Source organism: Lissotriton helveticus, chromosome 9, assembly GCF_964261635.1.
Source record: "Lissotriton helveticus chromosome 9, aLisHel1.1, whole genome shotgun sequence".
NCBI classification, from domain to species: Eukaryota; Metazoa; Chordata; class Amphibia; order Caudata; family Salamandridae; genus Lissotriton; species Lissotriton helveticus.
Genome location: NC_136070.1, coordinates 175,596,291 through 175,613,214, shown reverse-complemented (window position 1 = coordinate 175,613,214; position 16,924 = coordinate 175,596,291). Strand labels below are relative to the sequence as shown.

Here is a 16,924-nt window from a genome sequence, read left to right as displayed (position 1 = left end):
ACAATGTACTAACCAGCACTCGTCCACCAAAGACATATCCTTTATTTCCTAGCACAGCACATGTATGTGCAGCACGTGGCTGAGGAGGACCATTCTAGAAACAGTAACAAGTAAAACATTAGTGATTTAAAAGTGAGTACAGCACAAGTAAAACACAGAAATGGCTGATATTTACAACAAAGTGTGTGTGGTGTGTGGGTGTGTGTGTGTGGGACTGGGATGCCATGTCATACACTTCTACCCTCCAACTGAATTACCCAAATACCTTCTGCAAATTCTTGACTATAACTTGGGTGAGTAGTTAAAGTTTATTCTGCGAGGTGGTAGAATTTGATGCAGCAGACACAATAAAGATCACTATTCAGCACAGCAATTTTAGTCTAGAAAGGAACAGGATTTATTAACAATAGGAAAGGTGGTTCATAATCATACCACTTCACTTCATCCTGAGACGTGCTAGCACTGATGATCAAGTGCCTGGTGGATTGACCACATTGAGACTAGAGATGGGAATCGGTGGGATCTGTATGGTATGAGCCTGAGAAGGGTTTGAAGGTATGAACAGTAGTGGTACAAGCAACAATAAAGTGATGGAAGAAATGCGAGTTAATCTCAGCCCTGTTGATTGCCCAGTCTGCATTCAAGTCAATCGTTTTTCACACACCATGGCACTCTAGTGAGAGACAAACCACAAGCAAATGAGCATTCATCCTGCTCCAATAAGAACACTGCCAGAAAAGGCCATCTCCATATGTGAAAAGTAACAACCTAGACCGGTTTCGGCCTACTTAGGCCTTGTCAGTGAGATATAGTTCGAGTTCGAGTTCTATAAAACAGGGAGCACCAAACCACCCTCTGGGCACAGCTGCAACATTTATTGCATCTACTGCAACAAACACCAAAGAGATAGAAACAATGCTTTAATTAATTCACACTGGTGATCACGATGGGCAGCATTCCAAACTATAATTTTTCGTACCACATGACACTCTAGATAGAGACTAGCCATAAGCTTGCTTTTTTAAATATTGTATTTATTAGCATTTTCAGTAGTTACATCATAAAACAACAACATAACTTGCCAGTTTGCAGGTCCATAGTTCAGTAAACATGGTACACGCACATGTCATATAATGCAACAGGTATACAGTTAGTGGAGGACGTACACATCTTTTTCTTTAACGTCTGTACAAGTTCGAGGGATCTCTAGCAGTACACAAAGAGAGACAGATAACAAACACATTTAAGCATGGATATTGAAGTCAACATTCGGGCACCACAGGAAACCTACAATCCCATGTAGACTTAGCCACCCGCCGAATTCCGCCAAGAACACAATTCCCTACCCCTTTGTACGAGGCTGCTTCCCCTCCCTCCGGTCACTCCACAGGCAGCCCAACCTCAGATCCAGCATCTTCGGCACTAGCCGATCGTGTGTTGGCCCATTGTACATACGATTCCCAAATGTCACGAGGTCGGGAGGTAGGCGGCATCAGCTCCCTGAATAGTCCCAATTGCGTGTGTCCATATGCTACATCGGCTAGCCAGCCTTTAATTGTGGGCACTCGTTTCCTACCCCAGTGTACCGACACCCTCCTCTTAGCGAAAAGAAGAAGTAGTGCATGCAATTTACGTGTTTTGGGTGGAGTGTTTTTGACATATCCCAGTACGTCCAGTTCAGGAGATGGGGCATCTGATCGTCCGACAATTTGATTTACCGAGGTGAAGACCTCAGACCAGTATTTTGCTATCGCCGGGCAAGACCAGGCTAGCTGTAGAAAAGAGGCGGGGGAGAACCCACATCTCCAGCATTCATCTCCCTCTCTAAGTCCCATCCTGCACAGCCCTATGGGGGTCCCATAGGATCTATGCCGGTATTTATAATGTATCAAGCGCAGCCTGTAGTTAGGCAAGAGCTCTGTAAGTTGACCGCAGCAGAATGACCATTTTTGGTCTTCTGTTAGGGGCACCCAAAATTCGTCATTCCAACACCGCAGGGACTTCGGCTCAATCAGTGGCGCCGTGGCCGGCATCTGCCTGTATAGTCTAGTGACCAACCTACGGGGGATCCTACCATATTCTCCAATGTCGGGAAGACCAGGGGAGCTTACGGGAAATCATCACTGATGGCACGGCACCCCGTACGCAATCTATGGTTTAAGAACAATTAATGGAAATGGCACAATCGCACCCCCTTCTGCCTCTTTGGGCATGAACTCGCCATCGGGGAACAAATCAGCAAAGGTGTAGAGGTGCAGCTTCTGCTCTAGGGATCTACTAATCCCCCTTCAATACATGGTAGCATGAAACCGGTCCTGGATGCTTGTTTCCAGTCCAGGGAGGACCTTGCTTGGCAGTTCGGGCTAAACTGTTCCCATGAGGCACGGGGTCAAGACTGATTTGCATATGGCTGGGTTCAAACTAGAATGGCATGGTGAGCAAAAAACGATGGATTTAGGCCCAGATCTCTGTACTGGGGTGAATGTATGACATTGTTCTGCATTCTGTCCATCAACTGTTGTTTTTGCATTTGTCACCCCGAGTGGGACGGGTATGCTCAGACGTGAGTCCCGTGCTCTCCATGCCACTGGAATCAAGATATTGTGGCTGACGAGGGGTGAAACACCGAAACCGGTACTAGGATGCTTGTTTCCAGTCCAGGGAGGACCTGGCTTGGCAGTTCGGGCTGGACTGTTACCATGAGGCACAGGGTTAAGACTGATTTGCATAGGCTGGGTTCAAACTGGAATGGCATGGCAAGCAAAAAATGATGGATTTAGGCCCAGATCTTTGTACTGGGGTGAATGTATTGTAGTGTAGTTCTATAGTCCCAATAGGCTCTGCGCATTGGAATAATATATTCAGCAGTGTAGACGTAGGACTGAGTTCAACAAGGTCTCTACTGGCTATATTAGACTTAAGTTTTTGCCAGCTAGCTCAGAGGTCACTAGAAACTTTCTTGAATAGAGGAGGAGTTTAACCTCCCTGGATAGACAAGAAGGGATTAGCTTCTGACAACCATATAACATGACAACTTTGCTCTCTCAGAATAAGAGTGTATCTCTAGAGTCGTGTGAAAACAATAGACAGCTATTTCACTCAGTCAAATGTGTGTACTTAGTTTCACCAGAGTGCAGAGAAAAGAGAGACGGGCGTTTTCAATAAAAGGTGTTATTTATTGAGCAGTCTTCTTCCTCATACAAGAACAATGAATTGCCACAATTGCAATACTCATAGTAAAGTAAAGTGCGTACAGTAAAAGGAGGATTAAGAAATAATACTGTAAAAGCATTGATATGGTTTCTTAGCCATAAGATACTTTAAAATAGATAAAATATATACATACTTATATACATTGACTAACGTACTCAACTGGTGCTTCTAAATACGCCTACCCCGGTGTACCTGACCTAAGCCTAATACGTGGGAAGGAGTAAGTAAGTAGCAGTTTAAGTTAAGTTGGTTTTTGCCAAGAATCTGAGTCAATAATTCTCTCTAAGGTTTTAGTCAGCTCCGTACCTGGGTATTAGAAAGCAGGAGGTCTGGTATCCCTCTCTCAGGACTCGATATCCCAGTAACCCGCGAAGGTATCTGGAAACACCGGAGCTGGATTTCTCGGCAGGAGAAATGACAGCGTCTCTCTCAGTGTGTCAAAGAGGAGGGGCAGCGTCCGTGGGCTCTTGCATCAGCTGGGCTCTCGGGCAAGTAGTTAGCTGCTCTGCTCCAAATCACCACCGTGTGTTTGCTTAAGGCAACGTTGGTATATTTATACCTGAAAGGTGCCGGGTTTGACGTAAGGTTGGACATAAGACGTCAATAAAGATGTCACTAAGAAGTGGCCGTTCTTACAGTGCTTTACAGGAGTTCTTGGATGAAATCAAAACAAAAGCAAGGGGGATTTCCCAGGTTGCTGGAGGTTTGGATTTGTTTAGAGAAGTCGTTGTGCTTTCTAGGGGGCCGGGGAAGTAGCCTTGCTTAATGTGACAGCATGTGCTACAACTGAAAATGGATATGATTATAATGCCGTTGTATGGATATTATTGATTATAACCGGACAGGGGCATAAAATAGGAATATCGATTTAGGCTCCTGGATAAAAACATAATACCCACTCCACGATCTAATGTCCATCATTACTAAAAACTAAGCAATAGTAAACATTTAAAGGTGCATGTGTATTCCAACCCACCCCAAAAATACATTTTTGCATTTGAAATGGTGTATCCGAAATACATGAAAATGATATTGGTACTGTACGTTTTTTAAGCAGTGTAATCATTCAGTTAAAACGATGCATATATATATATTAGCTGAACGATTTGCGAAATTTACACATGAAATGGCTCTTAATACAGAAAAGAAGGTCGAGACCATTCCATCATATAATAATACAGTCGCTGTAAATGTGCTAGAGGCTGAGGTAAAATATTGTCTCTAGAGTTCCTAAAAATAGAAGCTCTGTTCTCTAAGAATAGTTCTACTTTAAGCAGAGTACAAGTGCCAGGAAAAAGGTAAATATTTTGGAAGGGGAAAAAACAATTTCGCTTTAGGGGAAAAAATAGTTCCAAATATTTTCTGTAGCTTTTGTTTATCAAAGCTGAAGGCCGAATTCAGAGTTCAGGGAACGCTGTGTGCTCGTTTGCTTAAAAAGTTATTCTTTTTGTTCAGGGGAGAACATCGTTTCAGACAGACACGCAAAAAAGGTGTCTACGGCTTCCGGTGAAAGTTCGATTAAGTTCGAAAATGCCGCGACTGTGCAGTCGAGAGAATGATTGCTATCATCGATGTCAGGATCAGCAATGCTCACAGAAGGTCGTACCTGGGTGATGTTGCTCTCATCTCGTGCTTCACTACTCCCTAATCATAGTGGTGAAGTCTCAACGAATGCCGTCATCAGAATCGGTAGCCGCTGGGGACAACACGATGCATGAGCCGTTACAGGACTTAGCAAAGTATCTGTATCCAATGGTACTGCTGATGGTAGTGTAAGACAGACGTCTAACACGCATTCTTCTCCGCATAGCATACATCGAAGCACAGGTAAGATGCAATTCTGCCAGATGGGTCTGAATGAAAGAAACCAGGTCATATTCAGACCTCGTAGCCAGGCTAATCCAAGGACTTTAGTTATGCGGTCCCGATAGCGTATTGCTAGGATCGTTTCTTCCATCGTTGCTGGAGTCTTGTCTGCAACTTGGCTTGCCATATCGAAGCAGTAGTAGTAAAAATAAAATGCCTGCTACGAGTCCCAACAGAAGTGGTAGGCCGCCAAAGACAGAATGAACAAAATTAGGAAAAATGCCCAGAACTGTTTCGAAGGGTGTTAACAGTCCCGAAAAAATTGTCTTAAATATATGTGGGATACCACTGGTATCAGACATATTTAGAATTTGGCTTAGCATTTCTGCGAAATGCACTGGGCAATTTGATGATAAAAGGGTAAGTATCTCCGCCGTTGTCCTTGCAACTTGCAGATCATACGTTTCTTTTGATGACGTCAAGGGCACAGTTGTCTGTAAAAGAATAGACTTCATTCTGCTTAAAGTATCAATTCGAATAGAAGAGATATTAAAAAAAGGCCAAATTTTCGCCTCCATGTCTGGAGTGCTGTTTGGATACAATACTTGCATACAGCAAGTGACCATGGAACTCACGCTCACAAGATAAGCTTTTCCTGGCACCATGCCACAACAGCTGTGGTCCACTATTAGAATGTAACTCCCGTTAGAAAGTCGTCTAAAGAATGGCTCTATTTGTGTTGCAGGTGTGCCGTGCTGGTGACATGAAAGGTTATTTGAAGTCCCCTCACAGGCCCCATGCAGGTCAATACTTTGACACAGAAGTATACCGCTTAGTGATTGTTTACAATTTTTCCCACTAAGAAATACATTCTGTTTCTTTTCACTATAACATTTGTGTGTGTAAGGTAATTTCCATGATGACTTAATGTACCCTTTACCCAACCTTTCATACTGGCCCGCTGGTATATACTCTTGACAGTATTTAAATTGGAAAGTTGTTATCGGAATTGTTATTATTCCATGTATTATCCATTCAATGACAGGTCTTTCTGACATTGTCAATGGTAATCTCTCAAGTTTTTCAATGCTCAGAATTGTATAGTCTGCCCCTTTTTGTGCCAAACTGATTTGTGTATCAGTAAGGTTAAAGATAGAGAATAATGACGTTGTGTTGATTAAACGCCAGGGCACGTAGCCTGAACGCAGATTTTGCAACGTCCAGCCAAGCTGTACAATAGAACGTAATTGGGACTGACCGTGTTGTAACATTAGTAAGTCCTGCTCTATTATATCAATAGCAGATGATACAATACTGTCCAGTGAATATATTCTGGAGGACAGAGTCATTAACCCATTGTCCACAACAGAAAGCGATTTTTCCAAATTAATACGGTCAATTTCCCGTATTTTTTCTGCTGTTTCAATTTGCGTTTCTTTCCAAGCTTCATTGTAAGCTGCGTATATACCGGCCGCTATGAAACGTTTTTGATGCTGTTTGCGTGGTCCCATTATGAAATCACGCAAGTCAGCACCGTCTTTAAGTAAAGTCAAGTGTTGCTTAATTTCTGCCAGTGTGGATGTGTGTAGCCATTCGAGGCAGAGTTTTCCTACACTGTATGTTGTAACTATCCCTGGATGTTGTCTCTGGGAATATCTAGGGTCTGGCCTGGTCAATTTGAACCCCTGTATTTTGTTCAGGAATCTATCTTGACAGCTATTTGTGTCTGTGGGCCAGATCAACCATTTTTTCCAATCAGGATGTGTTCTGTTTTGGTTAAAAATATGGGATACGTCCATCTCAACATCTGTAGTGCTATTACTGTCAGGTGTTGGCTTTGGAATAGACGGTTTGTTTAAGTCTTTAATTTTGGCTAGGCCAAGACAGGCTGTCTGTTGAATGGTGTCATTCAGGAATATAATTTGTTCTGGGATCATACAGGCTCTAAATAATGATTCTAAACCTTGGACCTGCCAATCTTTGGTACCCCAGATGGTTTTTGTTTCAATGTTGTTTTTCCAAAAATCAAAACCATGTAGTTAATTTTTCAAAAAATGTTTCCGAATAGATCAATTTAGTGTTTGTCAGCATTGTTTTCATCCCTGTCTTATTTAACAGTTTGAAATAAAACGTTTCTGCATCACTTGTGTTAAATCCTGAAAAATATGGGAATTTCTCATAAAATGTTTTCGAACTGCCCTTTGGCGGAGTTGCACAATGTTCCCATTGATTGTAATTAAAAACATTTCTTGGTTGAGCAGATTTATGCAAGTAATGATGTGCAAAGTGGTTGTAGCAGTACATTTCTTCATAATTAGATGAACCTTGTAAGTAATCATGTTCTGTAAATTTTGCTGGCATAACTAAATCTGACATCATGTCATTAATACTTTCAAAGTCCCAATCATCAGAGAATGTGCTCGGTTTTACAAAGTCACTTAATGAAACCTTAAATTGGTGTGGATATTTCAAGAGCTCGACCAGGCCATAGATTTCGTAATCTGTTTCGTCCCAAGCTACCCCACCGGGTATTGGATAGGCTGTGACATTCACTGATGATAGTTCTCTTTTCTCGATGTGAGATGACTTGTGTGGCTTTAGGACCAAGTTGATGTTCTGACTTGCTGTGTCCATTGTACTGTATTTTCCCTCAATGAATTTTCCCGAACAAAGAACCATGATGAGCCAAAGCAGGAGGAAAAGTACACCTAACACAATCCAAAATTCAATCCATGGGGAAATCAGATAGGTTTCTTTGAGTTGATGAAATAGTTCTGTTACTTTGTGTGAGAAGTTGGCCTGGTATATGATGTCCACAGTTCTGTGGGCACCCTGTATCAGTCCAAACAATCCCTTATGGTGGTTGTTGTAAGTGAACCTTATAGACAAGCTATCCTAGGGGTAGCATGGACTAAGCAGCCTTAAAGGCTTAACTCCAAAGGACATGTGAAGCCAGCTGTTTTACCATATACAATCCTGTAATATCAAATGAAAGGACACCACACAAGTTATATATTATCAAAATATATGTATTTATTCTTAGAATAATCCCCACTACTCTTTATGAGCAATGAAGCACAAGCGTTTAAATAAAAGCACAGTTAAACATAGACAAGTTGCACGTTTTGGATGAGGCCGGTGGCCACTCAAACCATATATCAAAAAAGTGGTATAACAATCACTAATCGATCTGGGGTAAGGCCTAAGGCCTTGTGAATCGCTGGGACTACACTGGACTAACAGCAGTTAGGACGGGAGTAGCCCGCGGGATTCGGGTGGAGTGCGGGAAGCACAGGCTTGCACCAATGCAAAGTCAATGGTGCGTAAAAGTTACAATGTTATTGCAAAAGGAGTCTTCCGACTGGACTAGGACTACCAAACTTTGGACTTAGGCACTAGAGGTGTGTACCAGTGTGGGAACACTGGCGCTAGTAAGTTACCTCACCCACAGGAAGCGGGTGCACAGGTGCCAACCGGTGTCGGGTTTCGTCACGCAGTTCGATGGTGCCTGAGGATGAAGATGCTGCAGGCGTCCAGGAGAGAAGTGTCCGGTGCAATCCAAGGGTGGATCGAAGTTGAAGGGTACCTGAAAGCAGAGGGGGCAGAGTCTGGGTCACTAGCCAGTGACCAGGAAGGAACCAGGAAGGAACCAGGCAATGTCGGGCGCAGTCAGGTCATTGTTGGGTGCCTTGTCTCCGCTGCCACGTGGACTCTGGGGCACCAAGGATGTACTGGAGTGGATCACGAGCTGTCCCACGAAGGCTCTCGCTGTCGGGGGTGTCGGCTTCCGGATCGGAGTCAACAAGCCTTGGCAAAGGCAACCCACGCAGGATTCGAAGAAGGCTTAACACTCGGACCAGCAAGGTCTGAGCGGGTGCTCCTTTTCAGGGGAGCGAGTGCCAATCTGGAGCAACCAGATCAGCTGTTTAAATTCGTAGGTTCGTCGGTTCTGGGGCCACTAGCCAAGGGGCAAGCGACCGGACCAACGCGTCGAGCAGGAAAATGCAAAAGGGCCCCACGCAGCATTCGTCGAGTGTGGAGGGGTGAGCTTCGGTGCACAAGCTGCTCGGGGCTGGAGCTTCTCAGACTCCAATGCACAGCTTCGAGGGAGCCTCGGGTGCTACACGGTCAGCGCTTCGTTGTTCCTTCAAGATGGCCGCTCCCACGCTTCAGCTCTGCATAGACTGTGGATCGGGCTGTTGGAAGGCAGGAAAGCTGGCTCTTGTCGATCTCTGTCGCTCGAGTTCCGGCGGGAACTGCAACAAAGCAAACGTCGAGGTGCTGGATGGTGCCTGTTTGCACAGGGTGGTCACTCCTTGACCACAAGGGAGACTCTTCAGTCTTCCACGTCGAGTGGGATGTCGAAGGGTCCAGAGTGTCGTTTCATAAGTTTCAGTCAGGATAATCTGATGTGCATTGGCACTGCTCCCACCTATATTCCAAATCTGGGGGCTGGATTACCTGCTAGGTCCCTCCTATGGGTGGGACCTGGGAAGGGGGTGGTTACACCCCTTTCCCTTTGTCCAGTTTTGCGCCAGGACTGGGGCAGGATGGCCCCAGAACCGGTTTAACTGGAATCTGCCCAGGGACACCTTGTGTGCCCCAGGCAGTGTCTAGTTACTTTCAACCCTCCCTGTTACAATCCACTATCTCCTGTCTGGGGTGGTGTAACACCTCCCTGTGACAGGAAACTCTTTGTCCAGGCGTCCTCTGCCAGGTTTCGGCCAGCAGCAGGAGGTCAGACATGTGTCTGTGGCAGCAGCATCCATTTTGTGATGCTGGGGCTCTAGTTAGGATTAACCGCGTTTTCAGTAAAGTAACATGTCTTCTCCCTCTAGAAGGGTGGAATGGTACCCCCGTCGCCAGAATTGGCGAGGGAATAGTATTCCAAAATGTATGACACCAAACACGACATGTTTTGATAAAGCCAAACCAAAGTTAGCATTAACCGCAAGGATTATAATGCACTTAAGAGTATATGGTATGGCAGTATCACTGGAACAGCAGTAAGGAAATGGTTCCGAACACTGCAGACAGGCTCAGCTCATGCTAGAGCACTATCTCACATAAAACCAAGCACTCTGCCTCCAGGGTTGTAAAGGCGTGCCATAGGAGTGACCTATAGGTATATATGTGTCCAGATATAGGTTTAGACATAGGTATACTATATCTAAGCAAGGGGAGATTACACCACCTTGTGTGTGAACAGCCAGTTGTGTCGATTTAAGTACCAGCCAGGGGTGGCAAAAGATATGCTGCAGCCCATGGTAGGCCTTGGATGCACCTATGCCCTTGGCACCTATAGTGCACTGTATAGGGACTGACAAGGTATCCAGTACCAAATTGGTTATGTACCTATAGTACATGGCTGTGAATTTAGAAAGAGAACAGCAGGCTGGGAGTCTGATTAGCAGGCCCACAGCCTCATTAAGTCGAAAACCAGTGAAGCAAAAAGCAAAAATTGGGGTGACCATAGGATAGCAGACCCTACTCTCCTACACTTTGTCTTTAAAAGGTTTTGTTGTTGGCTGTTCTCCAGGCTTGCTTGGATCCTTAGAAAAGTCATTGAAATTGATGAAGTAGCCTGATGCAGTTCTGTCAATTGTGGGAATCGCTTCTGGATTTTCATTTGCTTTTCGATTTTTCTTTGTTTCATTAGCATAGTCTGAGGCTACATCGTTGTAGATAGGCGTTTCTTGACGAACTGTTGCAATTTGGGTTTCAAGAGGCACAAGTTCCATGGCATTGTTGCATAGTCCTTTATTATTCACTGCAGGTTTATCAAATGTGATTAGTCTCTCAGTTTGAACCTCTTGTATTGTAGCAAGTTTAGGTGTTCCGCTACATCTTTGGAGTCCACTGGGCCTACTACTTATTATTGGCCACATGATTGTGGTTTTACCAGGTCGATTGATACAACTAGGTTCTCCTTTTTACCAGCAAGGGGCGGTAGTACAACTGATCTTGTTCCGCTGACAGCTAAGACCGGTACTGCTTTTCTGTAAGAAGGCCCAAATTCCTTTCTTACCGCAATCTTCTCTCTGACTAGATCCCCAATCTTTGGAATCCAGACAGGCCTTGCTGGGACAGGTGGTTTATCTTCAGTGGCTGTTGGCTGCTGTTTTAGCTTTACGTTGCTCAGGTCTTTTCTTGTTTCATTTAAGTCCTGTATAATAGCCAAACGATCTTTGATATCAAAGCATTTTTCTTCTACCACTGAAGTCTGACTATCTAAGTCCTGAATATGCATTCTAGTCCCGAACTTTAGTTCGTACGGACTGAAACCTTTTAGAGAATTTCTTGGCAGATTATTAAGACTACGTTGGACACTTGTTAAATGTTGGACCCACCCATCACCCGAACCTAATACCCACGCCGTTATAGATTGCTTTATGTCTCGGTTTTTTCTTTCCACAATCCCATTTCCCTCAGGATGGAAGGGACAAGAGTACCGCAATGCAATGCCCATGCTGGTCATGGCCTCCTTATAAGCTCGAGAGCTAAAAGCAGGACCCTGGTCAGAATGTAGCATGCCAATTGCGTATGTGCCGATATAGACTCGCAAATCTTTTATAACAGTTCTGGCGTCAGCCGAGCGCTGAGGCCAAATTTTAAGTGAATTTAGTCTTAAATAATATACAATGGGATGCATCCTTCCTGTTTGATCATGCGTATAGATCGCCTTATGCTCTCTAATTGGGGTCCTGGCACTACTCCGGCTGGTTCGCCACTGCGATCTCTGTTGCAGTTTTGACAGCTCATTACAAATTTGTAATGTTGCAGGCTCATCCCCGGCCACCAGTATTCTGATTGTAATTCCTTCAGAGATTCCTTGATCTTTCGGTGCCCTAGACCTTCACCCATGTGTGCGTCTGCTATTAACAAGACTCTCCTGTTCGTGTTTGAAATTACTCTATCCCCCACTCCAGGGATTCGAGCAAACGGAATGGAGTTTGCATCTATTATGTATGTATAATTGAGTGGATAGTTCACAGGTAGTGCTGCGCAGTCGCTTTTAAAAGACGTTTTTACCGCCAGCATGGTTTCCCCATCTATGTATTTTTCTGAATGCTTTTTTCTGGCTACGGAAGCCGGTTGAGTTGCTTCCGCTGTGGCTTTGTGAGCCAATGAATTCCCTCCAGCGTGAACGCCATCACGCTGATGACTCAGTGTATGTATCACGTGAGTCCTTTGTAGTTCTTTTCGTAAAAGAACTATTTGTTCCCAAAGCATTTTTTGCTTGATTGTGGCACCTGTGTCATCTTTGAAACCATTTTGAACCCAGTTCTGCAAGTCATTATTGTAAGACTTGATGCAGGAATGCGAATCACACACTATTAGTGTCGGGAATTCGCGATCGGCAATTTTCAAGCGCCATCTTAAATGCTAATAGTTCAGCTCGCTGAGCTGTACAATCTCCTAGAGATTGAGTTTTAGTGACCAGTGGTCTAAATTTTCCTTCGCGCCAACGACCTTTAACAATCGCGCACGCAGCACTGTAAGCTTGTTTACCCCCAACTGCGGGTTGTGCTGATCCGTCTGTATATATTATACAGCCGTAGTGTTCTAGAGGCAGGATTTTGGTCGGCAGAGGACAATTATATTCATATTGTAGAAATTCTTGTTTTTTAAAATAGGATCAAATTCATATACTACGTCTGTTGCAGCAAGAGAATTAACCCATTGTATCCATCTCGGATGTAGTGCTTTAGCATTTGGAATGCTTGCTTTTGTTACCGCTTCTAGGGCTGCTATTGGTGTAACGATTATTATTCGTTTACCTTGTGCTAGGGCTCTTTCTTTTGCTACAGCAGTCTGAACCGCAGTTAGAATTTTTTCAGTAGAACTGAATTTCATTTCAGCTTGTGTGTACAAATGTGATTTGTAAGCTATTGGTACCTTTTCTCCCTCATTAGAGGTTAGGTACGTGAATCCGCATCTTCCTGGGATGACTCGGATTACAAGGTTGCGTGTTTTATCGCGAGTTTGCAATTTTGTTTTAGCTAACATGTCTGTTTGCAATGATCTCAAAATTTCTGTGTGTATTTGAGTCCAATTGATTGGTTTGAAATTAGGTTTTATTAATTCATAGAGAGGTTTAACCCTGTCTGCGTAATTTAGAATGTAAGTTCTTCCGAAATTGAGGAAACCTAGTATTGATTGTAAGTTCTTCAGCGTTTTTGGTGCTTGGAGTACAGCACATTTCTCTAAGAAATTGTCTGCTAGGCTTTTGCCTTCACTTGATAATTCATATCCTAAAAACAGGACTGTTAGATGGGCAATTCATGACTTTTTAAAGTTGAATTTGTAACCCTCTGCTGCTAACCCAAGTATTATGGTGTTCACTCTCTTCAAGTGAGTATCCAAGTCGTCATCTGTGAGATAGATGTCATCGACATAAGATAATGCCTCATCATCATATATTTGTAGTAACTCTGTTACCCTTGCTGAGAATAATCCTGGGCTATTCTTGAATCCCTGTGGGAGTCGACAGGAATTTTTCTGCGACCCCATTATTGAGAAAGCGGTCAAATACCTGCTTTCAGGTGCAATGTTTTGACAAAAGAATCCATTAGAGATGTCTAATGTTGTTTTGTATTTTTTGCGCACGATGTTATGCATTAGTGTTGCACTGTGTGAGTTTTGTACTGCAAATGTTTTGCAACACGAGTTAAGGTGTCTGTAGTCCAAAACTAGACGATATGAATCATCTGGCTTGGAGACAGGAAACAAAGGATTGTTCATTTGTGAGGTGCATGTTTCAATCACCCCCTGGTATTCAAGTTGATCTAAGATCTCCCTGACTTTCTTTTTAGCTTCTTGCTTAATTGGGTACTGCCTTTGTGCAGTTGGTTGACATTTTAACTTGATTTTGTGAGGAGTAGAGTCCTCATCCCATCCTACATGATTTTTATATAATGCAGGAGCTTGGGCTACCACCCATTATCTTGCATATGTATATTTTTTATGAATTGGAATATGATTTGAGAAGGCAGGCATAATCATTTCTTCGCCATGAGGGAACTCCCTGACAAAGTCTGGTGGCCAGTCTTTCTCAGTTAAAAGGATGTCATAGCCTTTGGAAAGGTTATCCCAAAATAGACCCCTTACTTTCCTAGTCTTATCTCCCTCTATACGTAATCTTATCTCGTATATTTTATGAGGTTTGCTAACTCTGGTACCTGCAGTTTCCACCAGAATGTATTCATTCGTGTCCACTGTCTCCAGATGATTCATCAGGATCTTGCGAGCTATTGTAACTTCTGCTGCGCTGTCTAGCATTGTCTGGGCCCACTCCCCATTTTTCAGTGGTGTCCTCAGTATCCTCGGCATGTTTAACTATTTTAAGGCTGGCTACCTTCTTTCTTGGAAATTGTAATTTTTTACTTTGATGAGCAGGTTCCTTGTCTTTGGACTTGACGTGCTCTTCCCTGTGTTCTGACCGTCCTCTTCTTTCCGATTTCTGCGAGGAAGTCTGAAAAGATCGAGAGGGACGCGTATCAATATCTTGATATCTATCAGGTTTCTTTAGATTATCCCTATTTCTAAGGTTGTATCTTTTCTCAGAGGGCTCCCTCTGGGGAGACTTGTGTCCTTGGTCCGGAGATCTTTCTTTCCGCCGAGGAGACCTACCTCTTGACTGGAATCTTTTTTCTTTGGGAGTGGATTGTTTATTTCCATCCCAGCTCTTTTTTGGAGTGTTTAGATTATTTTTAATAAATATCTTTCCAGGATTTTCAGTTAGTTGGGGCTTTACTGGTTTCCCACCCAAACTATCTCTTCCTAGTTCTTCATAGGATTTTTCTATGATTCTGGCAAGTTCAATTGGTTGGTCTGCTATATCTGTTTCTTTCAATTTCTGGCGGATCGCCACAGATGCTGCTTCTCCTTTTATGTTGGCTAATAATATAGCCGAGACCTGCTTGAAGTCTTTCAGTAATTTCATACCCAGAGTTAAAGCAGGTTCTGGACCGTATTCATTTTGAACCTGTCTTAGCACATCTGGTATTACCGCCATGGACGGAACAACATGTGTTTTTGTGTAAATGGAAGCAAAGACTGTGCCCCAAGTGTCACAGTCCTCCACATGTGGTGCGATCCCCATTGGAAGACAGATAGTCAGAATTCTGTGTTTCTCAGTAGGGGTAGTATCCGGAAATACTGCCTCTATTTGAGTGATTTTTTGTGCTACCCAGAATGGAATTTGTTCCCGTTTTGCTGGTGTTTTACCAAGACACGATTGTATGTTCTGTGGTGTAATTTTGTTTGTGTTCCCCTGATGAGGGGTCAGCTGTGGAATGTTAATAGCTGGTTGGACTGTTGAAGTCCGCATTACATATTGGACTAATTGTCTATGTATTTTAATCAGTTGTTTTAGCTGTGCTAAAAGTTCTGGTACTGACATTTTTTCGATGTCGGGATGTGGTGTGTAGCTGGCTAGAACCGGCCACGTTGCTCCTGGTCTACCTAGTGGACCGAGCCTGGTGATGTGATTATTATGTTTTAGGGCGCCTTTAAACCAGAGCAAGTGCTCTTGGTATTTTAATGGGATTTCCACCTCTTCGAAAGGGGTGTACTCATCCGAAGGTTCCTCTATTTTGTAATAGTGGAAGTCGTGTGTGACAGCGCTTGCTGCTGGAAAGTTTATCCATGAATAGAATACCTCTGTCTGTCGATATTCATGAGCCTCAATTACGAATACGACTATTCCACCACTTGGCGTTAGTCCATTTTCTATAAGTTTAAGAGTTTATAGTTCTTCTTATGTTGACCGGAATGAGTATAGCATTCGGGTCATTCTGTTGGAGAGTTGTGTCTTCCAACAACAGTTGAGACGCTGTAGCATCTCTTTGTTCGTCTCCGTCAGGCATTTTACTGACAGAAGGTTTTTTTGTTGCAGATCAGGTTTCAAGGAAACAAAGATTAGGTGCACAATATTTTGGAACACTGTAGCCTTAAACGTTGACTAAACCAAAAACTATACATAGAAATCTCTTTCTACTAAGTTCCGGCGGATTTTAACCTTTTACCCACTCCAGACGTCTTTTGGAGTATTTACGGGAAAAGGGGTCTGTGTGAAAAATCACAACTGAGTTACTCTAACGTTTTGCGTTAGATTTATCGCCTTACCAAACGTTGGGCGCCATGTAGTGTAGTTCCTATAGTCCCAATAGGCTCTGCGCATTGGAATAATATATTCAGCAGTGTAGACGTAGGACTGAGTTCAACTAGGTCTCTACTGACTATATTAGACTTAAGTTTTTGCCAGCTAGCTCAGAGGTCACTAGAAACTTTCTCGAATAAACGAGGAGGAGTTTAACCTCCCTGGATAGACAAGAAGGGATTAGCTTCTGACAACCATATAACATGACAACTTTGCTCTCTCAGAATAAGAGTGTATCTCTAGAGTCGTGTGAAAACAATAGACAGCTATTTCACTCAGTCAAATGTGCGTACTTAGTTTCACCAGAGTGCAGAGAAAAGAGAGACGGGCGTTTTCAATAAAAGGTGTTATTTATTGAGCAGTCTTCTTCCTCATACAAGAGAAATGAATTGCCACAATTGCAATACTCATAGTAAAGTAAAGTGCATACAGTAAAAGGAGGATTATGAAATAACACTGTAAAAGCATTGATATGGTTTCTTAGCCATAAAATACTTTAAAATAGATAAAATATATACATACTTATATACATTGACTAACGTACTCAACTGGTGCTTCTAAATACGCCTACCCCGGTGTACCTGACCTAAGCCTAATACGTGGGAAGGAGTAAGTAAGTAGCAGTTTAAGTTAAGTTGGTTTTGCCAAGAATCTGAGTCAAGAATTCTCTCTAAGGTTTTAGTCAGCTCCGTACCTGGGTATCAGAAAGCAGGAGGTCTGGTATCTCTCTCTCAGGACTCG

The 16,924-nt window shown here is 43.2% G+C and overlaps 1 protein-coding gene across 2 annotated transcripts in view; it reads right to left on the bottom strand.

Annotated features, from left to right (window-relative positions):
• The window catches only part of KLHDC1 (kelch domain containing 1), a 1,359,852-nt gene that overhangs the window by 603,815 nt on the left and 739,113 nt on the right, over window positions 1–16,924 (bottom strand). For both annotated transcript variants that reach the window (XM_078659709.1, XM_078659708.1), the window contains exon 7: window positions 14–94. In XM_078659709.1, coding sequence (XP_078515835.1) covers window positions 14–94 — 81 coding nt within the window. The remainder of the gene's footprint in view (window positions 1–13; window positions 95–16,924) is intronic.